Source organism: Gymnoscopelus microlampas (genome assembly GCF_963454915.1).
Source record: "Gymnoscopelus microlampas genome assembly, chromosome: 13".
Lineage (NCBI taxonomy): Eukaryota > Metazoa > Chordata > Actinopteri > Myctophiformes > Myctophidae > Gymnoscopelus > Gymnoscopelus microlampas.
Genome location: NC_139950.1, coordinates 20,427,449 through 20,448,349, shown reverse-complemented (window position 1 = coordinate 20,448,349; position 20,901 = coordinate 20,427,449). Strand labels below are relative to the sequence as shown.

Here is a 20,901-nt window from a genome sequence, read left to right as displayed (position 1 = left end):
TATCTGAAAATGTATAAAGTCACCATACCAACTTTGATGAGGCAGTATTGTGTTGTTCTAAAAACATTTATTTCCTGAACAGTTTGTATTTTGGACATGGCTGGTTTCTGCCCGACAGCAGAGATATCATATGTAATACAATATAATGTGAAGGACTGCCACTGGTGAACAGACAGGTATTTTGCCCATTGACAAAGCAGTACATAGTCTGTAGAGGGCAGTACATGTCACTCTTTTGATGGTGCTTCCCATTTCTAGGGTTTAATAGTTCCACATGAAGTATCTATTTTCTTTGAGGCTAAGAATGCATGTTGTCTCTCTGTAAAATAGTCATTTTCAGCATTTTACTCAAGAATGTGATTAAATCAGTCTGTTCTTTAATCATTTTAATGCATTGTGCTCTTGGGTTTAAAAGAGGTCTATAACTATCTATCACACAGAGGTTACGATTAATAAATAAAGGGTTTGAAAGAAAATTAATTATGATAGATTCTTATCTTGTCATAGTCCCTGTTCAATATGTGTTCACACATTCTATCATCTCAGCTCCAGATTATTTATTGTGATAAATTATTTGTGTACCTCTAAGACATGGGTTTTCAACTGATTATGAACCAGGGACCACCACCCTGACTGAGAATCAACCTGGGGACCACTGTTCTGTTGGGAGGGGGGATATGGGCGTGGTGTGGGGAAAAAAGCTTGAAAATAAATAATGACTGTTAAGGCCTTCATTTAATTTGTTAATTCGAGGTGAATTAAATCAAGCCCTTAACAGTCATTATTTAACTGAGATATGCTAGCGGTCCAGAGCTCAGAAAAGATTGAGAACCACTGATCCATTCCTTTCCCATGGTTGCCCTTATTCTGTTCTCTTAACTTCCATATTAAACTCATGTTAACTGATTCATTGCAGTATGAGCAATCACATGCAATTGATATGGGCACATTTCCTACTAATGATGACTCAACCAGGTAAACCGGTACAGTTTCCCTTGAAATTCTAACTCCCATTTCTGTGGAAGTTCTTCACATCCGACTTCCAATTGACTGACAACATTGATGCGTCATCATACATCATACTTCGTAGTTTATCGACCACTAGTTTCTCAACTAGTGGTCGATAAAATAAAACCAGTTGAAAACCCATGCTCTAAGATGATCCACACACATGTGCCTGCTCTCCCCAACATCGGTGGGGAAAAGCAAAGTTGAAAGCATAAACCCACATGTTGCCAACTTCTCCCGGGTTATATAAAGATGAAAACAAATGGACTGTGGGGTTGTGGTGTGTTTAGTCATTCACAAGTTGATCAGGTTTTTCGTTTGTTTAAGCACTGAATGAATGAAACTTGGCAAAGTGTATAGGAAACCTCAAGCAGCGTTAATGTATACTGATTAAGATTGACCTCTTTCATATAACAATGTGGTCGCTGATGAAACATTCCATATACTGAAACAATACTGTCCAGGAAACCTCAAGTGCACATCTGATTGCTTGATGTAACAATGTGGTCGATCTTTACAAAAAAAGCCATTCTTCTTGGGAGTATGTCCTGTAGAACTTCCTGTGGAGGAAGAAGTGGTCTGAACCTGGTGGCATGTACTGTGTCCCTTCAGCTGTGGTTATGATGACTGGCTGCTTCCTCCTTCCAACCACTCTACACTGCCACTCAAATTCATAGTCCAGTTCAGCAGCCACCGACACTCACTGCCAGAATAGCCTACGCTCATGAAACGGTAACCGGAAGAGTGGGCACCAAGAAAGAGTGGGCACCTCAATGTTAAATTGGCTATTTTTTTTTTCCAAAATGGTAAATGCTTGAGCATTCCACAATTAAGGCCCAATATTTCTACAATTGTTTCAAAACCTGTATAGCCAGTTGTTTTGGGCGTAAATAAGAAGTTGAAGGGACATTTTAGGTCTGATAATCATGTACCGTGCATGATCAAATCATGTACTTTATATTACTTCAAAAAAAAAAATCCAATTTAACATTGAGGTTCCCACATTTCCTAGGTGCCCAGACTGCCCACTCTTCCTTTATCCATTAAAACTAATATTGAAAATGTATTGGAAAGGATGAACATTTTATATCATAATAAGAAATGTATTTTTATATGGCATCCTATCTACCAACCACAGTGACATCTGGTCCTAGAGTGGAGAAGTATAGAGTATGAGTAATGTAAACAAAGAAGTATTTAATGAAAGAATTGTCACTTTAATGAAACTATGAATAATGAGACATACCCATTATTATATTTGCTGTAGGTTTGAGATCACTAACCAGGGACATAGTGTAGGTGGAAGACATCCAGGTAACTTTTGCCATTCCCCTCTACTGTGTGTGTGTGTGTGTGTGTGTGTGTGTGTGTGTGTGTGTGTGTGTGTGTGTGTGTGTGTGTGTGTGTGTGTGTGTGTGTGTGTGTGTGTGTGTGTGTGTGTGTGTGCGCGTGCGCGTGCGCGTGCGCGTGCGCGTGCGCGTGCGTGCGCGCGCGTGTGTGCGTGCATGAGTCTGATATATTACTGTGGACTGATGCAGCAGTTATTTGAGAGGTATGGTGACTGAGCCCATGCCACTGTCTACCAGAGCTGACCTACAGCCTCTCAGGGTACTGCTCTGGTATTCACTTGCAATGGTTAGGAGATGATGGACAAAGACAGTGAAAAACTACACTATTGAATAACCAGTCCTTGCATAAGGTGCAAATGTGGCCTTTATTCAATATGAATGAACCTTCATAACAGGAGACTTGAAACTGGAGTCCTGCTTAGCCTAAACAACTATGGAAACTTTTCACTGCAGCCAGGTAAAATCCTGCCTAGGGCACCAAATTGATCAGGGCCTCAGGAACTCAAACCTGTCGAGCTGTTCAAATTCAGACTCCACCAGGGTATGCAGGTGAAAGTACCCAGCCTCTCTGTTGCACTACTGACAATTCTATAGCCCAATGGTTCCCAAACTTTTTAGCTTGAGACTCAAAAGAGAAATTTCTCAGAGAAGTCGCCCGAGACCCAACTAGTGAAAATAGCAGATACAAGCTCACAACGCATCGCAATACGATGCGCTGTGAGCTTGTTGAGCTGCTATTTTCACTATTTCTTTTTTAATTTACAGAATTTCTTGGATTTTTTATTTTATTCATGAAATTATTTTGAAAAAATGTTAGAATTTGTCTCTAAATGTGCATTTTGTTTAGAAATTTAAAAAAAAATGTTTTTAGAGATGAATGAACCCTGAGAAGATCTTGGAGTTTTGTGCTACTGTAGCTCGATGATTGGAATCAAAGTTCCAATCCCTGATTCAGGCCTGTAAGTTCCCATTCTAGTCCAGGCTAAGTCCAGGGCTTTACATCAACAGGGCTTGCAGTGGAGTAGAGGCAGCGGCTTCAAGGTCCTCACATCAGCAAGAATTTGAACTGCCCACACCATGTGGGCACCGTCGTCAAGGCGACGAGACAACCACTCTTCTTCCTCCGCAGACTGAAGCGGTTCAGCATAGACTCCAGTATACAGTACAATTTCTACTGTTGCACCATACTGTACCTGGAATTTGTCCTCTGCATTTTCCCCATCCTAACTATTAGAACTAGTGGGCAACTATTGAACAGTGCCCAGGGCATGGATGTACAGTAAATACCTAAATATATTAATTCATATACATATATCGCAATACTGTATCTATTGCTAGAGAATATACAGTGTGAATGAATATTATGTATGATCTATCAAGAATGAGTTTAGAGGGATATATACTCTGTCTATTAACACTGAGTATGAATTAATATATGTAGGGCAGCCATAGCTTAGTGGGTAGAGGCCATCTGGTAATCAGAAGGTCACTGGTTCACCTCCTGGCCCAGGTCTATGTGTCGAAGTGTCCCTAATAGGCTTTTGGTCATCAGGTAGAGGCTCTGAGTCACTACTGCTACATATATTTAATTACTGATTATTTTGCTTGATTTGACCAAGCAGTACATGGGCTGCCTCAGGTGATAACACATTTTTTGTTTTAACCTTATATTAGACACATCTAGGGACTATGAACGGGCCTTTAGTCTACCTAGCTGATAGCTGTTCAGATGGTTATGATGAGCGCTCTGGGGGAGTAGTTTGGGATTAAGGACACTTCGACACAAAGTCGCCGGGAGGTGACTTTCCACCCGGGAGACCCGGGTTTGATTCCACGGCGTTTCATTGGTGCCGTGACCTGCATCGGGTTTCCCGGTGGGGGGAGGTCAAAAGGCGAATGAGTGTAGAAGTAGTAGTGGCTAAGAGAGCCATTTATTTGTAACGTGCTTTCTGCAGTGCTTTTTTGCATATGACTACTTAGATTTTTCTTGTTGTAGTTTTTTTTTGTTTTGTCCCCCACTATTGAGGAGGCTCTGCCTACAATGTTGCCACAGCTGTATTGTAAGTGCATGTGACAATGAAGAATAGACCATTTTTTAAATAACACATTCTAAGTACGTCAATCCTTGAACAACCTGCCTTGCCGGTCTAGATCAAGCATTTTGATACGAACATACAAAGTATTTTGAATCTATTTAGATCAAATGCTTTGCATTGTCCCAAAGAGATAAAACACATGCTTTAATCTGAATCTGAGTTCAGAGACTTACCCCTGCTCTCGCCTGGGCTTATTTTAGATATTACATAACAATGTTTCATAATCAAGATTCTGAAGAGAGCTGAGCTCCTCATTGTGCATTAAATGGTTTCAAGTTATATGGAACAGTTCTCTGTTACAATGCTTGTGTGTCACCATGTAAAAACAGTATGTAACATGTTCTAGTCATTGAAAACATAATAGCCTAGTACTACTACAAGTACCCTACTTCTGAGTCAGTGATGTCCTCAACACTGATGACAGTGTCACTCTTATAACGGCTCCCCAAGAACATTTCTTCTGAAATGCAACGTATAATTCACAGTAATAAATTATTCTGGTTCATTGCCACAACTAGGCTAACATTCTTGATGTTCATTCTTTTCCAGCTCATCCGATTTTTGGCACAAGAACTGATAAATGTATTCTCTAGGCTGCCTATTCTCTAAGGGGAATAGATTCAGTAACACAGATTTCCAGTACTCTTTTGAAAACGATTATGGAATATAATTATCAAACACCACATCCAGAGTCATGACTTCTGTTTAAAGAAAGACACACTATCTCACTGCAAGTATGCCAAGTCACCACTGATATAAGCTTATTTTAGGCACTATAGGCTTTTGTTGTAGTGAAAAACCTTTCCTCACATTATGTTGGTGTGAAAGGAGTTGTATAAGCTCTGGTAATATGAGCAAAAAAAAGTCAGTATACAGGGCACCACATCCTCTACTTTATACAAAATAGGCTGTGTATAATGTTTTTGTTTTCACTCCTCTCTTTTAAGCAGATGGTGATATGCTACTTTTCTATCTACAATTTAGTCATGCTGCTCATTGTGGAATCTTTTTTTTAAACCTAAAAAATATGTCATATTACAACAATACAATGTGGCTTGAGGTGACGAGTGTGTGGTCTATGTAGTATCATTGTGGGCACCCAAAATCCCCACCACATGGATTAAAAACAATTATGACACAAACGCCCATTTGGTGTATTCGTGGGCTTTTTTAGTTTCTATTTAATAAAGATGACCACATGCAATGATGCAATCCCGGCTAAATGACAAGAATGGACGGGGTAGAGGACTATAATTACAAGCAATATAAATAAGCGCCAAAACTGAACTTATATAGTTTGTTAAGAAGTAGCCCTCCCAGTGAGCTGTGGCGTTCCACAAGGAAGCATACTAGGGCCTTTACTGTTCCTCTATGTAAACAACATGACATCAGCTTGTGACTGCAATTTGTTCTTGTTCGCGGATGACTCGGCTCTCCTGGTCTCGACAAGGACAAATTGCAGGTTGAAAAAGCCCTTAGCTCTGAACTCGGTAAAATCTGCACCTGGCTCACTGATAACAAACTATCATTGTGCCTGGGTAAAACTGAATCCATTCTTGTTGGGTCCAAAATAAACCTCTGCAAGGCCGACGGCTTCACAGTAAAAGTGGGTGACAATGTTATCACAAGAAAAGAGGAAATTACCTACCTGGGTTGTATTTTAGAGGCAAAACTGGCAACTAAAGTAATAAAAAAAAAAGAACAAAGAACAAGATTTTTGTAGAGGATCTCCTCACTGGTCAGTGGGAATACATTGAGGGCTCCAGCAGGAGCACTCATCCAATGTCACTTAGACCCTATGACACATTAGGAGTCCATTAGTATACATTTAGGGCTAGGCCAATGAGTTTTTGGTAAAATGATTATTGTATGTCCATGGCAAAAATGAAATATTCATGAAAATGTCCATCACAAGCTGATGACCCCTGCACTTCGACTACACATGCACCTCATACCATATAGCACCACAAATACCTTAAAAACAAGGCTCCAGACATCCCAAAACAAACTGGTCAGGCTACTGCTTGGCTTACATCTACAACTAATTGAACCCCTGCTCATTTTGCTAGGGTGGGATGGCTCAGGGTAGAGGACAGTACAGCTGCAAAAAAGACAAATATAGCCTACAGTAAACAGTTCGAGGGGGGGGGGGGGGATTTCTGGTGAGTTGCCCATTGTAAATTGTGCCATTGCAAGTTGTTGTACTACAGCAACTTGCAATGGCAAGTGAACTGTACTTTCTTTCCCTTTTTGCAAACTGTTAATAAAGTATTCAATCAATCAATCAAAACCGTTAGCTCCTCATGTCGGCTTTGAGGCAGCTCTCTGACGTGCGTTACGTATGCAGGGTATCCCATAGCCCAGAGGGACAGTAGCTCGTGATTGGCTTGTTAGGCAACCATTGTAGTGAAGCGACAAGAACAAGATTGTCCACATTTTTAATCTATGAAAGAATTACATGGGGAAAAAAAGTAAATTCCATATGTTGATGAAACTGTCTTGTTGTGGGATCATTGAACTCTGGTTTCATCATGAAACGGTGTTAGTGCATGTCTAGAGATTATACACAACCAACCCAAATCATGCGTAAATGGACGATTATTTATATCATCCTAGCCATGGATGGATCACACGACGTTCGTCTGTCATGACCGTCATGGATGAACTTCAACCTGGTGTTTGTACTTTCTCCATGTATGGCCCGTACATCTACATTAACGTTCAGATTTTAAATATAAAGGTCTTATTCCATGGCCACGGATGTTACAATTATGTACGAGCCCACATAAGTACCCGTATCTTCCGTATTGTTCAATACAAAGCATTTTAATTCAATTGGTGGCCATTTTCTCATAGATTTATAATGTATCAGAGTGCAGTACACCTCCCAACCGATAGGGTCACGTAGTTGAAAGCATAATAGGAAATACGGAAAAATGGCCACCGATTGGATTAAAATACATTTTATTGAACAATACAGAAGATACGGGCACTTCTGCGGGCCCGTACATAATTGTAACCTCCGTGGCCATGGGGTAAGCACTTTATAATTGAAATCTGAACGCTTATGTAGATGTACAGGTAAAAAAGGGAGAAAGTGCAAAGTCTGCAAACACCAGGTTGAAGTTCATACGTGACTGTCATGTTTCAGGGCTAGTCATAATCCATGATTTGTCAACAACAAAAAACGAAGAGGAAACCATTCTTCTGGATTATTTTCCTTTCGTTCCCGTATCCTCTTTTAACGTGCGCGCTGATTGGCTCTCCTCAGAGCCGTGTAGCCAATCAGCCTCCACCTGCCATGGAGGAAGGAATAAATGCAAGATGGCTCCTCATATAAAAACAGTCTTCTGGGTTGCCTTCGGCGTGCAACAAAATTACCCTTTAAATCTCATTCGGTTGAAATATATGTCCGCGAGTAGTTCCGAAGGTTGACTTCAGCTACACGTTGATATGTGTACGGTGGTCGGTGATATTCGGTGGGAGAAGATACCGAAGTGACACCGGGGACGAGTTTGAAGCCATGAATCGCTGGTAAAAACTCTCGTCGAATAGACAGACAGTCTCAGCCCCGCTGGGGCCTCCCAGTCAAGCTAACGACGTTAGCATCGGCTAATGACTTCATCTAGTGTTGGAACACTAGACACTAGAGCACGTTTCTCATTGCATTTTTGAATGTGGTTCGTGAAAGGGACACCCCTCTGAATAAACCACCATGGCTGTATCAAGGTAAGACTTCTGCTGCTGGCATTGTGTTTGCATTATAGCAACCTATTAGCAGCCAATGCTGGCTAGCTTTGGATATTGCAAAGAATGGTCGTATTACTGCTCTGTCTGGATGATGGCCGACTAGCCATCTAGCTAACACAATGTAATGTCCAGACAGTCCTAGGCAGTGGTGTAAAGTAACTAAGTACATTTACTTAAGTGCTGTACTTAAGTACAATTTTGAGCTATTTGTACTTTACTTGAGTATTTCCAATACTTTTACTTCTACTCCACTACATCTCAGAGGCAAATATTGTACTTTTTCTCCACTACAATTATTTGAACACTTTAGTTACTAGTTACTTTTCAGATATAAATTATGATATAATGAAACATACATTAACCACTTTAAACTTATTTTATACATAGGCTATTTGAAAATAGCCGATCTTCGCGAGCTTGTAGATCTGCTATTTTCAAATATTTAGTACTTTTACTTTTGGTACTTTAAGTACATTTTGATGCCAATACTTTTGTACTTTTACTCACGTCAATTTTTTATTCTGGACTTTTACTTGTAACAGAGTATTTTTATATTGCAGTATTGGTACTTTTACTTAAGTAAAGAATTTGAGTACTGTCCAGACAGTCCTAGCCATCTAGCTAACACAATGTACTGTCCAGACAGTTCCCTACTCGTGTCACCGGGTTGAAAAAGCCATGCATGCACATGCAGGATTTTATTGAGTACTTGAAATCATGTAGTTTGGTGAATACTAGCGGAACTCTCTCACGATGTTATATTGTGTTCTTGTCATCCAGCTGTCACTGTCTCTACTGCGATATTTCAAATTGCGAGCCTTTCAAAGTCGAGCTTAATGGAACAACGTGTGTTGCCTACTTCTGTCACACGATCAATACGTTTGGTCGCCACGGACCTAAACGTGTGCCTGGTTTGCTTGCTCCCTGGTGCTAATTTAAATTCACCAGCTTGTTGGGTTGCAAGAAAGTCTTTGTAATCCTCTTCTGATCCCTTATTTACATTGCACCCAGTCTGATCTTTAGCTAATGTTAATCTGTGTATCTGTACCTGTCGTGTACAGGCTGCTTTTCCATTGAGGTTGTTTTGACATTTCCACGTGGTCAAATGTTGTTGTGCCTTGCATGGCAAAATACTCTTCATTTGTAGCCCGGCTTATGGTTAAAGTATTAAGGGAGACTACAGCCATGCCCTGCAGAGCTGTAATCCACTCTATAGAATTAGATTGCTAATCGGTGTGCACCAATTTACTTAGATTAATTAATATTTAACAAGTCTAAGAAGGCAAAGAAAAACCAACACATAGTTCCAGATAATGCAATGCATTGGTGTTCCCTTTTCACAGCCCATTGTCTGTTCTGTCAGTCACAGTGTAATGGTATAATTCGATGTGTCTGAAATAAGTTTGCACAAACTCAAATCCAAATGTATCTTGATTGGAAATTACAATTCAGTTTACACTTTCCCCCTAGCATTAAATGTTTCCAACAAACTTAATGTACAGAAACTCTAGATTCAAAGTCATTTTCTCTTTTCTTTTTTTTTTATACAAAGGAGACTTGATGCCTTTTCAAAAGGGTGCTGAACAGACCAGTTTTGAAGACGAGTTTATTTTGAGAGGCATTCACTTTGAAACCAAATAAATTACAACAGTTTAGTTTGGCAATGCTCTCTGTTGTGCATGGTCACAATGCACACCATGACCTTCTGTCTCTGTGAACCCCTGAACCCACCCCCCCCACCCCCCACAGACTTGACCGTCTGTTCATCCTGCTTGACACTGGAACGACTCCAGTAACCCGGAAAGCTGCGGCCCAACAGCTTGGAGATGTGGTCAGACTCCACCCACACGAGCTCAATAATCTTCTATCGAAGGTGTGTATTCAGTGGCCTTGCCTAGACATTTATCAACTGAGATCCCAACTCTCCGTTTTCTACAGACAGCCCAGACCGTATCGCCAGCTCAAATGATAAAATGACTTGGGGACACAATTGTAGCACATGCTTGTCTCCCCACACTCATAGACTTCCTGACACATTTTATTTAGATCGTTCATGTACCATATGTTGATGTATTGTCTTTGAAATGGTAACGGTTAATAGCTTTGTAGTACTTAATGAATAAAGAGATCTTAACATGACTTGCTCTCTTATGTCAGGACAAAGGAGGGATTCTCACTTGTGTTAATCTTGGTGTAAGCCTGATAGACTTGAATGAAATTGCATGCTAAATTATTTCTTTCTATTCTGTCCCTCAATATAAAGGTCTTGACCTACCTTAGGAGTCCCAACTGGGACACACGCATTGCAGCAGGCCAAGCTGTAGAAGCCATTGTGAAGAATATCCCTGAGTGGGACCCAGCCCCTAAGCCTAAAGAAGGTGATTTCATAGGCCAGTTCACCAAGCCATCGATGTTTATATTAAACGGGCATCAACAGCACACTACAGACGCTTAAAATTAAATAAGCATGTCCAATTGAACACAACATTAGGCACTCGTGTGTGCATGCATACATGCGTGTGAGTGATATTGCCTGGCTTTGTTTAACCCCCTATGCGTCAGCATAATCTTTACACTTAATTCCCCTCGAAAATGTTGACTTTTAATGGTATAATACAGTCATAGCACATTTGAATGGTATAATATAGTCATAGCAGTTACACTTGACAAACTCTTAAGTACAGGAATAGGGAAGTAGAACATGAAACGGTACAAACTATTGACTGAGCCAATTCCACATTTAAACACACAGATTATGATTATGTATTTGAGAACGCGACTTGGTCGCTTGCAAGTATGTTGTTCAGCATGAAAGGCAGCAAGTTAAATGTAAAAGAATGCTTTGCCAGGAGTGATGAGTGTTGTAACTGTTGAGCGATTGTCCTGTGTGCATCTTGTAGAGTCTTGTGCGGACTTATCACCAGAGGACTCCCCATGCAGCCGGTTGACTTTCTACCACTTCGACATTTCCCGTCTGCTCAAGCACGGGGCTTCTCTGCTGGGATCTGCAGGGGCAGAGTTTGAGCTGCAGGAGGACATGTCTGGTATGTATCCTCATTATTGTAGTCCAATATGAAAGACTGTAGGCTATGTATCCTCATTATCATAGTCACATATGAAAGACTGGGCTATGTGTTCTCATTATCATCGTCCCAAATGAAAGACTGTAGGTTTTGTCAGGTTAAAGTGAGTCATCAGAACAGTCATAATGAGCAGGTAGCTTTCTCAGTTATTGGCTAGTCCATGCACGGTGACCATTTGTGACAGCTTGTGGCCGTTGCAGACTTCTGTACTCAACTCCATGAATGGTGCACAAACTTCCAAAAGTCAACATAGAAGTCAACATGAAAATAATTATGGAAATTGGTATCAGACTATTCTGTAGAACCAAAAACCAATGGCTCTCTATTCTTATATACATCAGTGGCTCTATTCAAAGCTTCAGTGCTAGTTTTAGAGCGATATATCAGCTATTATTAGCCTATTCTTGATGACGTCATCTCTGTGACATGTTATTATAAGAGAATATTTTCTAACGTAAAAAATAAATAAATAAAATAAAGTTGGTTTATACTTGTTCATTGCATAATTAAAGTTAAATGTTCTTTTCATATACTTATTGTACAGTATATAGTTATATTTCATCTATCAACAAAATATTCTTGTTTGCTTATAATAAAAATTTTACTTAAACTTTAAATCAAATCTGAGCTTTTCAAATAATTAAAAAATGTTTTAAAATTTTGACAGAACATCGGTAATCGTGGGCTAGGTCTCTCCAAAATTGGGATTGGCATCGGACCCAAAAATATGGACTCATTTGAAAGCCCCCATCAAGCTACATTTACTTTCTGTTTTGCCCATAATGTTCTCAGCAAACTGCATATGCGGTTGTGGTTTGACATTGTACGTGAAAGTAAAAGCAAGCACAGCAATGCCTCAATGCATAGATCTGAGGTGTAAGATAAAATCCATGGTAGAGCCTGACAACCACCAACCAGTCAGAGCAAAACCGTCCTGTCAGAGGATGTGGTCAGAATACAAACAAAATGGCAAATGGAACATGTTGTGAAGCGGGCGTATCAGAGGGAAAACCTCTGATACGCCCTCTGATAAACCTCATACCCTTTCTTCCTTTTTTTTGTAAAAGATATTTTTTGGTGGCTTTTTGGCCTTTATAGTTTTACATTAGGAGACAGACGGAGATGGGGAGAGACATGCAGCAAAGATCGTCGAGAACGGGACTCGCAATGCGCTGTCAGGCTACTTTGGAGCATAGGTGCCGGACCGAATAGTCAAATACCGTTTCTTGACGAGCTTAACGTTCTTAAATTGACATTCAAAATGCACTTATTTGTGAAAAATGGTCTGTGATTCCACTAGAATCGGCACTAAAGATTAGCAATAGAAAATATTAAAGGGCTGAAAAACACAACATTCTGGGGGCTTTAACCTGTTAAAACTGGGAAAGCATGCATGTTTTAGATTTGACCGTAGGCTATTCAAAAATAGCTGATACACAAGCTCACAGCGCGTCACTTTGTGCGCCCTGCGAGCTTGTACACCTGCTATTTTTGAACATTTTTGAACATTTAGTTTTAAAGATCTCGAAAGAACTATCATTGGAAGAAGACGGTTTATAAGGGATTTGTAGAATCGGCCTCAGGTCTTAATGGGTTTAATCCCCAAATAATGAAATGGCTGATATCTGTAATTGCCATGGAGTTTGCAAGACTTGCCCCCTCCTCTTCAAACTAGCAAGAATCCACTCTAATTGATGTCTGCTGTCATTTCCCTCTCAGTTGGTCTCCATGAATTTGAATACGATTTAGACTCATTTGAATGTGACCTTCTGGCCAGCTTCGATCCTTTTGCATTCTCTTGTGTCTCCAGCACTCACCACGCTGCTGTCTGATTTAATTGGTTGTTTAAGCTCCCCCGGCCTTTTCTTTATTCCACTACCAAGTACATAGTGACTTGTCCTGATTCATGTCCACATTTTGAGTGGATAAATTGTATATGTGTTCTTCAGAAAGCTGCAGTATACTCTACCAGTGTTCCTCCAGACATCTATACTTCATGTGGCTTCGGTTTGACAGCCTGTCATTTTGTGTCCTCAGGTGAAGTTGACCCCAAAGAGCGTCTATCCCGCCAGAGACTGCTTCTTCAGAGGAAGTTGGGCCTTGACATGGGTGCTGCTATTGGCATGAATACTGAGGAGCTGTTCAATGATGAGGACCTGGACTATACCTGCCAAGACACTGGTCCCAGATCCCAGGGAGGCAAGACAGCCCCCTCCAGCTCCCGCAACCATGTAGTGAGTCCCTCTGCTCAGGCCTCTGCCGAATCTACAAATGTCTTCTACATCCTGACAGTTTTCTGAAAAACGGTTACAGTGGTGCTCAAAGCATCCTTACAAAAAGATTTTTTTCAAATCAAGATAAAAGTCTATTTACAGAGACAGTTTGCTGTGCAATCTTCTCTTCTACATATCCCCTTAAATGACTGTATAAGAGGATTTTTAGTTTTAATCGGGGAGATTATAGAGTTTTGGGGAAAACTTTAATCCCTGCATACTTATTCACTAGACCTTTTGAGTATGCACTTAGTGTTCTTTGCGCATCAAGCAGTTGTCTAATAAATGGGGAATGGGTCAAGCCCCCTTGTGTATCCCCTACTGTACTTGTAGTCTACTTTTTGCTTTATACTGTAATTTGCTGCAGGAAGTATCGGCTTGCCCTTAAAAGATGCTTTGGGGTTTTTTCAAAAGCTTCAGACTAGTTTGTCCCCATGTGGTTTTCACTGCAGGGCTGCGGTCTTGGATAAACTAGGGTGTCCAAAAATAGGTACATTCTGAACATAATCAAAGGGTGTGAAGCTGGATTGAAGCCAGATGTATACATATTGTTGCTGTCTACTCGGTGCACAGGTGTCATGCAGCGACACCACACGCAACAAGTTATATCTAGCCCTTAAAGGATAGTTCACCCATCCCTTTAAGGACCCCATAGCTGAGAGACGAAGCAGGGACCCCCACTACATATTGGATTCATGTTAAATGTATATTTTCAGACATTTAACCACTTATACCCTCAATACTTTCCAAACTTGACCTTTGGCTCTATAGTTGCCTGGTCTACTTGTTTTCCCCGCTACACCAAACCTCTTCGCTGAAAATAGCTGCTATTTATGGCAAATGTTCCCCCCAGAATAGTGATGCTAGGATTCAAGTGGTTAATGTAAAAAAAATTAAGTTCCTATCTCAAAGATGTGTTGGCCCCCCTGGAGTATCTCTAAGGACCCCTTGGGGTCCCTGACCCCCCGTTGAAGACCCCTGCCTTAAGGAATCTGCTGTCTGCATTACCATAGGCAGTTTTTAGAGTCTTTCTACAGTAGGTAGGCCATTTCTTTGCATGGCATTGCGGTCTAAATTTCCTGGCCTTGTAGAGACCGTACTAAGAAAGATCATGAAGAAAGCTATGATTTGTCTCACTCTGACAGACTTTGCTTGTCAAGATGTAAAGTACCCTTCTCACAAAAGTGACCTGCATATACATTTTACTTTTTTTTTTCATTTTCCGCATCGGAGCAATAAAAGGGGCAGGGATCTGGCCCAAATCTGGTGTTAGGAGATTTTGTTTAGGCTATGATTTGTAATCATATTAGGCAGGTATTGAGCCAGGCCCTGTGTTCTCTGGCCTTATCTCGTTTTTTGAATGTAGATAATTATATATTGTGTTATGCATGTTACCTTAAACTATCAACTTTGTTTTCAGCCCATGCAGGCTGCTGAGCTGATAAATTCAGAATTCCGGCCAGGCATGAGCAATCGGCAGAGGAATAAGGCAAAGAGGATGGCCAAACTTGTAGCAAAGCAACGATCCAGAGACATCGATCCAAATGAAAAAAGGTATTTCAACGTTTTGCTCAAGTACTTCACAAGCCTTTGCTTTTATATTTATATCTTATTTGTTTCTGTTCTTTTAGTTTGAAATGTTGTAGTTACTGATCAGCATTTCCCCCACCATAGCAATGACAGTTTTGAGGGTGAACCAGAGGAGAAACGCAGGAAAACCACCAATGTTGTTATTGACCAACCGGCGACAGAGTCTAAAGTCTTAATCGATAACGTTCCAGATGGCAACAGTCTCTTGGAGGAGGTAAGGAATTGGCTAAAACTTGAAACGGTCAGCCAGTCAACATTTTGACTGTAGTAATAATAAATCACTCTTCAACATATGTCAGCCTAGTTTTCATTTCATTACAATCTTTAAATTACTCTCAGTGACTGGCTGTTTGTATGTTTGAGTGCGTGAGGATGGGGGAGTGTGTTGAGATGGTGTTTCTATGCTTGGGCCTTTTTATGAAACCATTTCTATTGCAGCAATGGGGTCTGTTTAGAATAGTGTCCTGGAATAACTTGTATTTTTACCTTTGAGCCATTTCAAAATGTTATATACTTAAACTGCATTTTATGTATTGTATTTTCCTCCCATTTTTACCCGGTCGGTCTGATGTCAGCAGATAATTTAGCAAACCGCTGGTCCAATCAGTGCCAAATGTCTAATACACACTGCCTGTTCTTAATTATAATTTGTAAATGAAGCCAAAATTAAAAAGGTTTTTATTTAATGAATTGATTTGTTATCACCGTTTTGGCTTCAGATAAACGAATGGCCTCTGGAGAGCTTCTGTGAAGAGCTCTGCAATGACCTTTTCAATCCTTCGTGGGAGGTAAGGAATAAAGACCGGCTGGACAAAACATTTAAAGAATGCTTTACATGAACATTTTAGGACTTTTTCATTATTTTATTTATTAGACGGGACAGTGTAGTGAGAGAGGAAAGATTAAGAGAGTTGGACAGAGACATGACAGGAGCTGGACTCGGGTACATGCAAGTCACAAGCAGCTTGTGGATCAGTGTGCCACCCAGGCACCAAACTCAGTTTTTTAAAGGACCATGCTGGTGATCTGGCATGTCCAGGCCATAATTCCTGAGTGTTAAGGATAAATGACCACTGAGGATTTTAAATTAATTCTTGATTTTAAATTAATTCTTGAAATTTCTGTCTGATGATTGTCACTGGAGAAGGTATTGATTTACACATGAAATTCAAACGTCTTGATGTATTAGAGGTACTTTAATATTATTAATGACTGAAGAAAATGTAAACAACTGTGAAATTAAATAAAGCCATTAATAGGAAAATGATCTATGCTTCCATACATTGAAGGTGCTTCATTAGGTCATAATACAAAAGAGAAACTCTAATCATTCCATTTCCATTTTTATGGACAGTTTAATTTGGCAAATAACCTTCATCTGCCGTATATGGACTTCCTAGTTTGGCTGATGATTTACATCCAATTATTTAGCAGCCATCGGATGAGTTTAGCGGAAACTACAAGGAAAAGTGGCATAATAAGTGAACGTATATAGTCATTACAATTGTTGTAGTGTGTCTGTTAATGAACAACATACATAATTCCCCAGACTACTACATCTGGTTGCTTTTCTAGATCCGTCACGGTGCAGGCACAGGTCTTAGAGAAATCCTCAAATCTCATGGAGCTGGTGGAGGAAAGCTTGTGGGAAGCACGGCCGAACAGGTATAACCCATATGAGAATAAAATATTTGTATGAATTTACCAGACCAATTAGCCTAACAATGTCTTTTTTTTTTTTTTTTTTTTGGGTTAGATGTCACGGCAGCATCAGGAGTGGTTAGAAGACCTGGTCATCCGATTGCTCTGTGTCTTCGCACTTGACCGCTTTGGAGACTTTGTATCTGATGAGGTTTGTGTGTTTCATACTCGGTTGGAAGCAGAATTTCAAAATGAAAAGGGAAGTAGGGTGCATTAAACCTTTCCGACTATGAAAAATTAGCTTGGATATATCGAATGCAATGTTCATCAAGGGTGTTTGTGACATATACAAATAATAAAATTGCGTGCTTTTCCTCAACAGAATATCTATGGTAATAGATACCATTATTCATCTGTTATAGTATGGGTGATAATTGTGTTTTAGAAATGTTTTCTTTATTTGGATGAGAGAATGCATAGTGAAAGGGAAATACGTGCAACCCATGTCTACAGCAATAATTGACATTGCAATTATGCTGTTGATGCACTATCCAGTCTTCAATGTGTTTAACACACACACATACTTCCGTATGAAACTGAATCGCATATATTTTCTTAAATGGAATAAAAACCCAACCCTGTCTGTCTTTTTCACCAAGGTGGTAGCCCCTGTAAGGGAGACTTGTGCCCAGGCGCTTGGCATTGGTCTTCGTCACATGACTGATAATGGTGTTGCCATGACGGTGGACATCCTCCTGAAGCTGCTGACGGAGGACCAGTGGGAGGTTCGTCACGGAGGGTTGCTGGGGATCAAGTACGCCCTAGCTGTCCGACAGGTAACACTGTGTGTGTGTGTGTGTGTGTGTGAGAGAGAGAGAGGTCCGTTTTCATATAGTTCATGTGGTAGGGCTTTAAAGTGCTGCAATTTCAGATAAAGTTCAAATGAATTCAGGTCTGGGAAAAGATGTACTCAGTTTTTAATTTCCCAATTAGGATTGATATTTCAATCATGTTCCAAAAGTTCTTTCCTCTCCTGTTCACACAGATTTGTTATAAAGCTAAACAGATCAGTCTTCATTGGTTTTGTTCTGTGTTATGTTGTTGAGCAGTTCAACTATTGGTCACTATTGGATCATAATAAAAAATCTTAATCCGTTGCTGGATGATGTTGCAATGAAATCAAGTTGCACTAGCCTGAAAGTTTTTACATTTTTTCTTTTTGACTTTATGCTGTTGCTTTGTTTCACTGCAAACCAGCTAAAATGAGCATCATTTATTTTAGAGAGCTTTGTAAATTGTAGGACAGATGGTGAAAATGAACCACCTTTCCAGAGCGACATACAAGTGCAAAGTCGGAGTAAGCATGAACCCTAGTCAACAAGAGAACAATTTAGTGCTCCAAAGAAACTAGGATACTAGCTAAACATCAAATCTACGTTTGTCTGAACAACATGCTATCTAAATATCATTCTTAACATTAGTGGTCAAGCTAAAACAAAATGACAAAAAGAAAAAACATGGAACATGTGAGAACATATCTCTTTTGTCCCTCGTCTGCTCTTTTGGTCCTCTCAGGACCTAATCGCGGTGTTGCTTCCGCTGGTGCTCCCAGCCATCACAGAGGGTCTACAGGACCTAGATGACGATGTGAGAGCGGTGGCAGCTGCATCTCTCATCCCGGTGGTCAAAGGCTTGGTCCGGCTGCTGCCCAGTAAGGTCAGTTTTGAGTAGAACATCCATTAGTGTGTGTGTGTCTGTGTGTGTGTGTGTGCGTGCGCACGCCACATCTTCCTGTCATTTTTGCATTTGAACCTTGCATTCCCTCTCCTGCCTCTCTCCACTGTACTCGGATATTATCGCCAAAATGCCTGATAAAATCATCTTTGAAACGTTTAATCTGGGTGGTGATTGGCTATTACTTGCCAGCGGTGACATTGCACAGTTTTCTTTTAAAACATCCTCTTGTTTTCTTTACAGGTGCCCTTCATAGTGAACACGCTGTGGGATGCTCTGCTGGACTTGGACGACCTTACAGCCTCCACCAATAGCATCATGACCCTGCTGTCTTCGCTGCTCACCTACCCACAAGTCCGACAGTGCAGGTCAGCAGTAGAGCCGGACCCATGCTCCATCTTAAGCCCTATTTAATGGCTAAAATCTCGCATGTAATGTGCAATTATAGACCTACTGTTTTTGAAAATCAAACATTTTCCCAAAATACATGCCCACAATATGTTCACCAGGTTGAAAGTAGTAATAATCGGTACACATCGGCTGCATAATTGCAGATACTGATGTCAAAGTCAAACAATGGCCTATAGCAGGGGTCGGCAATAGGCGGCCCGCGGGCCGAAATTGGCCCCCCAGAAATAATATCTGGCCCGTGAGATAATTTTGAGAATTTAATTTTTTTGAAAAAAAATATATATATTTTTTTAGAAAAATATTTTTTGATTTTTTTGGGGGGGAGGGATTTTATTTTTATACAGTATCAGACCGATAGTCTCACATATAGGCCGCTATTATATCTATTATATCCAAATACAGAAACTATCCCCACCTAAATAATGACTATTACTCCATGTTGAGAGTGGGTACATCCACACATGTCCGTAAGCTAGCGTGCAACGGTACGCTGGCTATGCGACGGTAGCCCCGTCCACTCCCATGTTAAAAAAAAAACGGAACGGTACTTCCGGTTTTAAACTTAACATGGGAGTGGATGGGACTTCCGGCGTCCGTACGGTAACTTGACGGAGATATGTGGATGCACCCAGAGAATGACAGCGGGGTATAACGTGGGCGGCGCTCGCTCAATGACATGAAAAAAAGTCAGTGGACACTGGACAGCACTTGGTGCTGAAATAGCAAACAAGCAGTAGTATGGTATGAAATAAAAACACAGTTCAGTAAATCATTCAAACTGTATCTTTACTAATAGAAACATAAATGTGACAGAACAGCAATGTGACGCCGCATTCTATTGCGGTGGAAATCCTCCAAGGCCCCTTCCATCTCTGTGGCTAAGGGACGTCATGTCTTTGCTGGAAAAGATTCGTTTCTCTGTACCTACTTCTCTGTACATACCGATCTGTCCACTCCTCTCTAAACACTCTGTTTTCACTGTCAACTTTCCTCTTCAAACTTTTCGATAGCGCCATTGTTGTTGTTTGTATCTCGCTCACTAGCAGCAGCTGAAATGTTTTCTGCAATCAAGCGACAGACTGAACAAATAACAGCGAGCGCCCCCCTATGTATTTTTTATTTAGTTAGTAAATGGTGCATTGTAATTATAACTAATGTAGCGCTCGTTTCAAGAGACTCTGAAATCAAGCACTCCATGATCAAATGGAGCACTCCATGATCAAATGGATTCATCTTTTATCTTGGTCTGATTTTAATTCGGTTTAATTATGTTAATGTTCACATTGTTGGTGCCATCAGTCACATATTAGTAAAGATACAGTATGAATGATTTACTGAAAAGTGTTATAAAAAAAGTATTAAAAATTAATGTTAAAATAATTATAAATACTTATTTCATAGAACCTGAACCCACTTTTGAAATCATGCACTCATACCCACGATGCATTTTAAAGGATTTATACAGGGTCCCCACGGTCATGAAATTCCTGGAAATATTTTGAAATAAAAAAATAAATAATCCAGTACTGGAAAAGGTTTGGAATTGATCAAACTTCATCAAAGGTCCTGGAATTTATCAAGGGTCCTGGAAAAATATTTGGCTATGCATTGTTTTTGGCTATTGATTTTTTTTAATACAAAAAAAAACAGGCTGTGTAACACCCCATCCGCACTGCCAGCGATGCGACACGAGCGGGCGATGAAATCTCATTAAAATACATGTTTTTGAATGAGACCGTCCTGACCTACCACAAGCGACAACGAACCGTGCAACGATGTCGTCCACCCCTCCTATTTTCGCTCGCAGGCTCTATTTGAGCGAGGTTTCGCGGCTGTGCCCCACCCCCAAACACTTTTTATAGTTTTTCATTTATTTATTTTGCTACACTGCCTATCTTTGGGCATTGTACATTGGAGTAAGAGACACATTATTGCGCTGAATGATTGTTATATAGGCCTGGAAATT

General features: G+C 40.3%; 1 protein-coding gene across 1 annotated transcript in view; it reads left to right on the top strand.

Moving 5' to 3' along the window:
• The first annotated feature begins 7,785 nt into the window (after positions 1-7,785).
• The window catches only part of btaf1 (BTAF1 RNA polymerase II, B-TFIID transcription factor-associated), a 35,000-nt gene continuing 21,884 nt past the window's right edge, over positions 7,786-20,901 (top strand). The window contains exons 1-13 of the mRNA XM_084076700.1: positions 7,786-8,182; positions 9,953-10,076; positions 10,467-10,581; positions 11,104-11,247; positions 13,324-13,520; positions 14,980-15,113; positions 15,234-15,363; positions 15,869-15,937; positions 16,725-16,814; positions 16,906-17,001; positions 17,450-17,626; positions 18,366-18,506; positions 18,768-18,892. Of these exons, the coding sequence (XP_083932826.1) occupies positions 8,169-8,182; positions 9,953-10,076; positions 10,467-10,581; positions 11,104-11,247; positions 13,324-13,520; positions 14,980-15,113; positions 15,234-15,363; positions 15,869-15,937; positions 16,725-16,814; positions 16,906-17,001; positions 17,450-17,626; positions 18,366-18,506; positions 18,768-18,892 (1,556 nt within the window). The 5' untranslated portion in view covers positions 7,786-8,168. The remainder of the gene's footprint in view (positions 8,183-9,952; positions 10,077-10,466; positions 10,582-11,103; positions 11,248-13,323; positions 13,521-14,979; positions 15,114-15,233; positions 15,364-15,868; positions 15,938-16,724; positions 16,815-16,905; positions 17,002-17,449; positions 17,627-18,365; positions 18,507-18,767; positions 18,893-20,901) is intronic.